At 36.9% G+C, this 6,748-nt stretch overlaps 2 protein-coding genes across 3 annotated transcripts; one reads left to right on the top strand and one right to left on the bottom strand.

Moving 5' to 3' along the window:
- Positions 1 to 1,336: 1,336 nt before the first annotated feature.
- trappc6bl (trafficking protein particle complex subunit 6B, like) lies at positions 1,337 to 4,187 on the bottom strand. Of its 2 annotated transcripts, none has more exons than XM_086080559.1 (7): positions 4,062 to 4,187; positions 3,566 to 3,663; positions 3,391 to 3,458; positions 3,202 to 3,319; positions 3,041 to 3,124; positions 2,855 to 2,948; positions 1,337 to 1,759 (listed from the first exon to the last, which is right to left on the bottom strand). In XM_086080559.1, the coding sequence occupies exons 2-7, from the start codon at positions 3,659 to 3,661 to the stop codon at positions 1,728 to 1,730; spliced, it is 492 nt and encodes a 163-aa protein (XP_085936685.1). In that variant the 5' UTR covers positions 3,662 to 3,663; positions 4,062 to 4,187; the 3' UTR covers positions 1,337 to 1,727. The 2 variants fall into 2 exon arrangements, with proteins under 2 accessions (XP_085936685.1, XP_085936684.1); XM_086080558.1 differs by having other exon boundaries at positions 3,947 to 4,092.
- A 124-nt stretch (positions 4,188 to 4,311) lies between these two features.
- Positions 4,312 to 6,423, top strand: bloc1s3 (biogenesis of lysosomal organelles complex-1, subunit 3). Its single transcript, XM_086080893.1, has 5 exons — positions 4,312 to 4,373; positions 4,525 to 4,643; positions 4,716 to 4,902; positions 5,058 to 5,158; positions 5,485 to 6,423. Exons 2-5 carry the CDS (start codon positions 4,530 to 4,532, stop codon positions 5,668 to 5,670), a joined length of 588 nt encoding a protein of 195 aa, XP_085937019.1. The 5' UTR covers positions 4,312 to 4,373; positions 4,525 to 4,529; the 3' UTR covers positions 5,671 to 6,423.
- The last annotated feature ends 325 nt before the right edge of the window (positions 6,424 to 6,748 follow it).

Below are 6,748 nucleotides of genomic sequence, written 5' to 3'. Positions count from 1 at the left end.
TTGTATGACACATAGCAACTTATTTAACTTAACCTGAGCTCAACTGAATACTCATTTAAAATATTTTAACAATTTTTGCACAATTACAAGCAGAAAGGAAACATTAAATTTTTTTTAAGTGAGAATCCAACCATTCGACCAATATCTTCTCTGACAACATGTAATATTACCAACAGTTTGAAAATTAAGATTTAGGATGTGCAGTAGTCACATAGTAATTGGTAGTAGTTAGTAACTTTTACAAAGTAATGGCTGTATGCATTGTAACATAAACGGGAATGATTTTACACTAAACTGAGGAAATTGTGATTCTTTGGACATGCAATTGTAAATATGAAAAGTCTTGTTGTTTTTATTTTATTTAACACTTTAAAGAGAGGCCTAGAACGCAGTACAAACTTGGACTAGTTACAATCTGAATAACAATAAAACTACGTATTACTATGGTGACAATCTATTTTGTCATCATTCTAATGTTTAAGAACAAACAGACTGACTGACTGGTTGAGATTTGTGAGAGCAAGACAAAAAAAACTGAACTGCATCTAGATTTATATTGCAGTCAAACCTTACAACATAATACCAGCGTTGTGAGTCCCTCTAGTGGCAGCAATCACATCTACAATAGGTTTGGACTTAATTCAGTTACTAAAATAAAAATAAAATAAAAAAATACAAATACAAAAGATGCCATTAAATATTACAAATTGCACCAAGTACTTGTATATATTATATATATATCACTTGCTGTCCTCAGACGACCGCATACATATGGGATTTTTGACCATCACCAAAAGTCTTTTGGCTGTTAGTTTAAAATATTGAGGCGAAACATCAAACTTTTCCTTCACTTGTCACATATCTACAGTGTTGAATGTTATTAGACTTCCTGTGATAAAACTGAAGAGCATCAGGCGGCATCATTAAGTGCTTTGATATGGACAATTTCAAGTTCAAGATGTTGGTTTTTATACCCAAAATTGAGTCGACTTTCAACCACTAAACCTATTTTTTTTTCCTGTTCGATAATGCAAGTAAGTAATTAAAATTTGATAACTTAATCAAGAAAGAATAATGTGATTTAACTTTTTTTCTCTCCACATTTCTTGTAAAACGGTTCATTTGAAAATTCAGGGATAACGATCATATTTCAACATTACAAATATAATTTTCTGTTAAACAGACATGGATATACAAACATATTTTTTTATTCCCAGTGCTGTAAATTTACGGCAACTTGTATGAAACTGGTGCTCTAATGAATTTGTTAAGCTCTGTATCTAGCTTGATGTAAAACAGTTAACATGCAAACACAATTAAAAGTAGGTATCAGATGTAATTTACTGAAATCATTTTTTTTAATTTACTTGCAAATACATTTATGTGGCACATGCACTGCAAAAAGAAAATACACTATCAAAAAGAGTGATCCCAATTGTCAATAAGGGCTTAGTTGCACTTATTTCCATACAGTAGATGAAAAAAGCCCTTTGCTTATTTAAGAAAAACTGAGCGAGGAGAAATGTTCCACCTGTTTCTGAATTCAGCAAAAGGTAGCAAGCCCCGTTTAGTCCTATTGCTACGGACATCAGAACATGTCTTGGGCCCCTTGGTAACTACGTTGGATTATTTCTGTTGTTGCAGTGATGAACACGAGAAAAGATAAAACATCAGAACTTGACATGAAGGACACAGGTGCTTGAAATCAGCAGCAAGACAGGAACTCGTCATAATTTCTGGATGACTACTTGGAATTTACCTGCAAAGAGAACAGCGCAGTTCATCGTTTAGTTGCATTTACTGTACGCACATCACTTTCATTCCTTACACAAACAACAACAGTCTGGTTTCCATGAACTTATAGTGGAGCTTTTAAAAGGAAAAGACAAGACTAATCATAGTCAATAATAGAAATGTCAATATTTTTTCTGGGAGTGAAAATCTTGGCATCATAAAACATGCATGACCAGGGATTTAATAAAATATATATTTTAGCATTCAAACAGATTCACCATTGCTTGGAATAATATATATATATATATATATATATATATATATATTTATTAAAAAACACTCTACCTCAAAGGTGCATATCGCAATATTGATGCAAATTAGAGTGTTAAAAAACAAATGTTTTACCCACACTTGTTTTAAGAATTATATAATGGACAGGAGTCACTAATGTGGCACAATGGCTGTTGCCCCTATTTTCCTGTACAGTGAAATAATGATCGGCGTTCCGGGACCGAAACTTTAAGGTTTCTCCCTGTCAGGCACGTGCACGCTCTCACTCTCGCCCCGTGGAAGCGCTGGGAAGGCGGAAGTTTTCTTTTATTATTGTGTGTATTAGTTTGACCTTGACAAGCCAATCTTCTCCAAAATATTTATGACTTCTGTTGATGCGGTGAAGTGTTTTTGGCTTTGCCAAGTGAAGTCATTGTTGCCATCCAGATTAGTTATCTTACTGGTAGTTATTGCAAAAACCAGTGCCACCACCAGTTTTTTTCCCCCTACTTCTTCCTAGCCCCATCCCCACTTTTTTGAAGGCAAGTAAACCGAATATTTTTCAATCACCAATTTAGTCGCTCAATCTCAACCCGATATACAGTAGCATGTTTTTCATTTAATGAGGACATAAATAAAGGTAGCCTGTCAAAGCATTTCCAAGGAAGAAACTGAGGGCTCTGAGCGTTTACACATGTCTACATTGTTTTACTTTAAATTCACTGTTGTTGCGTAAAAAGGCATAACAATTACTGTCCTAACTTGAGAGCGATATTTTCCTTAGTTTGTTTTGAAATTCCAAATTAGAGGTTCCATTGTATTGTATTGTAAGAAGTCTGTTGATACTTACATGATGGCATGACAGAGACCTCAGCTGTAACCACACTCTCAAGACCGAGATTCGACAGAGCTCCTCTCACCACACCACATGAAAAGGCAAGGTACTATGGGGGAACACATAATAAAATTAAGAGTGTTGAAAATAATTCATCATGAGGGGAAAACACACACACACACGCAAAATATGTGCTCTGACCTTAGGTGCTTGATCCAGGTACTGTTTACCATTAGAGAGCTGTGTCAGCATATTAAATTTGTTGTCTTGCAATACATAGGTGCCCTAAAGAAAGATAAAGAAACATAAGATTTGATATCTCAGAAATGATCATAAATAAAACAGAGGGATTTTATTTTCACCTGATGGTTAGTTCTGAGGTTGTCCACCTGCCGCCTGAAGACTTTTGTCCAGAAGTCTTTACAAACAAATTTCATTATATCCAACTCATCCTTGAAGCAGGGGGAGTCCCTCGTCAACCTTGACAGTGCAAGCAAGTAAAACATATAAACAGGGACCGTAAATATTGCAATTAAAAAGTAATTATCTACCTCTCAATTAGTCCTTGTCCTACTCTGCAGCCCATGCTCTCCAAAATAGAAACACGGGAGGCCCTGTCCTGTATGGAAAAAGTAATGTTGACAGCATGAAAGTGAAACTCGTGGCTAAATGCGACTTCAAAATCACAACAAATCTTGATTAGAATAACCATTAATGTAGACAAACCTTGGTGTCAGCATCTCCTTTAATGGATTGCAGATCCCTGTAAACGTGTGCCACAATCTCCATATGGAGTAACTCAAATAGAGCGTCGTCTGCCATCCCTGACAACCATGTAACGAGAAATGGAAGAAAGGTCTTTATAACACTTGACAAACGTGTATAATGAGAGTCAGAAGCAAAATCATTGACAGACGCGGTGACAACAAGCAGCTAGCATAGCTTCAGCTAGCTTGCTGCACCAGTCATTTCCATTGCCAATGTATTAGGTTGCTTTACGTTAAATGTAACTCAGATTAAATTGGCATATTAATGAATGTATTTATATGTTATCGTCGCCAATCCAAACACGACAGATGACACGGGTATAAAAACTGTTAAACCTACCCGTCAGACGAACTGCAACTACCAGGGTAAACAGAGACCCTTCCGGGGTTTACTCGTAATTATACACAGAGGCAGCCCGCAAAAATCCTAAATTAATTAATATGCCACAACCTACAAGAAAAGGATGGTACAATACAGCGGTTCCAGAAGAAGTCACCCAGAGACCAGTACTCGTATCCAGTCTTGGGTTTGATCAAGAGGGATGTAGGTGGCTGAGGGTGGAATAAATACCCACCACCAAATCGGTGTAGGCCGTTATAAATGAAGCTTACCCTTTTACTATCAGCTGACATCCTCTTACGAGATTGGACCGCTTTTTTATCACGTGACATATATACTGCTTTTTGGTTGGACATTCAGAACAAACTATTTCCTGTCTTTTCACGTGATCGCTCATACGTTTGAATCCGGTGTTGACAAGCTTGAGGTTTGTTTTTACCTACTTTTATATTGCATCGTTTTGCCTTTTACTGTAATAAGAGTTAACATATTTAACAATACGGAAGTGCGGTGTTTGATATTTAAATTTGATTCAAATGAAATATTGTGCTCTAAGTCAAGTTTGCTCCTGTGTGCAGCGGTAATGTCCAGCAGGTACCAGATAGTGGTGCAGGGCGAGGCATCAGAAACAGACTCCGATGATGAGGTTTATATCACCTCCCTACCAGCTCCTCAGACGGCCATTGCGGGAGTCAAGGTAGTTTGTTGTCTGCGGCATAAAATAAAAAAATACCAGTTCCTCTTTCAGAAATGTCATTGATCCTCGCAGGTTCAAGGGGAAGCTTCTGAAACGGACAGTGAGGATGAGGTGGAGACGGCGCAACGAGGTTCTGTATTGAGTCAAGAAAGTGCTAAGATACTGAAAAGAGATCTCCCTCCACTTATAGTAGTGAGAGATCACCCTGATATACAATCAGTTGTGGAAGACAGACCAAGCCCTACCCATAAACCTTTTGGTGAGCAATGCTAAACACAAATACTACATAAAATAGTCATTGTCATGTCACGATCCAAAACAATGACTGGACAGATGGGTGCACTAACCATTTTGAGTCTACTCATGCATACTATTTTAATAGATCTTTCCTGATTTATTGTGTTAAATTTCCAGGTGATACATTATTACAGCAGAAGTTGCAGGAGTCGAACAGCCGGCTATATTCTGATGTGGGACAGATCTTACGGCAAGTTTATGGCAGTGCCAGCAAGGAGGTATGGCACACGGCTTCAAATCCATTGATGTTCCTGTAGCATAACATAATGGGATCCAGTACAAGAGCTTGATCAAAATATATCTTTACAAAGATTCAGTTCTGATTGTGAGTGTCTGAAAGGTATCATCTATTCACAAGATATGTCAGTGTGGTATTGGGGTGTTAGCAGTGGTGTAAAACTGCACTGCATCATACTGAGAGCAGTTTTATGTTTCCTTGATCGATCTCTTTCATGTAGCTAAATGAGGTAACCAAAGTAGCACCTCTGTAAACATCAACCAGTTTCAAATGTAAAAAAATGTTTTCTTTGTGTTCTTGTCAAAGGTGCGCAGTGCAACAGCACAGCTTAACACATCCCAGAACGCCATCATCAACGCTTCCCACAGCATCCGTCTGATTTTGGATGACCTGAAAGCCGTTTCTGAGAAAATTGACATCATCACCAGCTGTCAAATATTACCTGATATTAAGATGAACCATTCAGAGGAGAATAACACTCCTGTTTTCTGAACAAACAAATAAGCATAGATGTTATGCAAGGAAGTGAAAATGTTGAGCAACTTGGTTTGTTTATCTTGTATGTAAAGGACAACTAATATTTATCAATCACATTTTATATGAATTGATGATGATTTAAATATTTATTTAATAATCTATGTGCCGTACCTTTGTTGCATCTATTTTAACAACTGTGATCAGACTTGAAATACAGATTTTTTTTTCCTGTGTGTATTGCTTCAGACCCGCACTTTTTCTGCTGGGCAATTTTATTTAATTGATATTTTTTTCAGATTTTGACTCTTTTCCCATATAAGAACAGCATGGAAATTTTTTGGGGCGGTTATCATGTTTTTATTTGTTATAGTGGACGCCAGGATAGTATTGCCGTAATGTGTTTTTAAACTACGTCTACGTCCTACGTCTCACGGCTGGCTTGGGAACGCCTTGGGATCCCGTTGGAGGAGCTGGCTGAAGTGGCTGGGGAGAGGGAAGTCTGGGCTTCCCTGCTAAAGCTGCTGCCCCCGCGACCCGACCCCGGATAAGCGGAATTGAAGATGGAACGGAATGGGGAAAAAAACGGAATGGAACATTTTTAACATGAACAGCATGCAAATCAACTTGCGATTGTGATTGGTTAGCTAGAATCCAATCATGAACCAGATGTGTTGACATCATCCTGATGATGCGTTTTTTATTGGTTTCGACATGCACATTTGTCATGTACACTGCAATTGAACAAATAAACTATTTTCTTTCTTCCTATTCTTGTTTTTCTTTTTTACTTCAACTTATATTTTATACTTGTAATGTGTTTTCTTTATGTTTATATGTTCAATAAAACCATAAAGCAATCATCTATGGGTCAGAAGGGTTAAAAATATGTTTTGCTCTATGCACCATTGTACTGTATATTATTATACAATGTAAACTTCAATTCATACCAACATATAAGCAATGTAATTGCCTCAAATCACTGTACTGTTTGTATGCATCCATACCTAAAAAAACAAAACATTAAAAATAAATGTGATAATAATACACATTAAAGCAGATTAATGTTATTTCATGGTTAGGAAATATACACTCT

This window comes from Leptonotus elevatus, chromosome 7 (genome assembly GCF_054856555.1).
Source record: "Leptonotus elevatus isolate MCC_2025b chromosome 7, RoL_Lele_1.0, whole genome shotgun sequence".
Lineage (NCBI taxonomy): Eukaryota > Metazoa > Chordata > Actinopteri > Syngnathiformes > Syngnathidae > Leptonotus > Leptonotus elevatus.
Note: the sequence above shows the minus strand (reverse complement) of the source record. Positions and strands in the feature narration are given on the sequence as shown.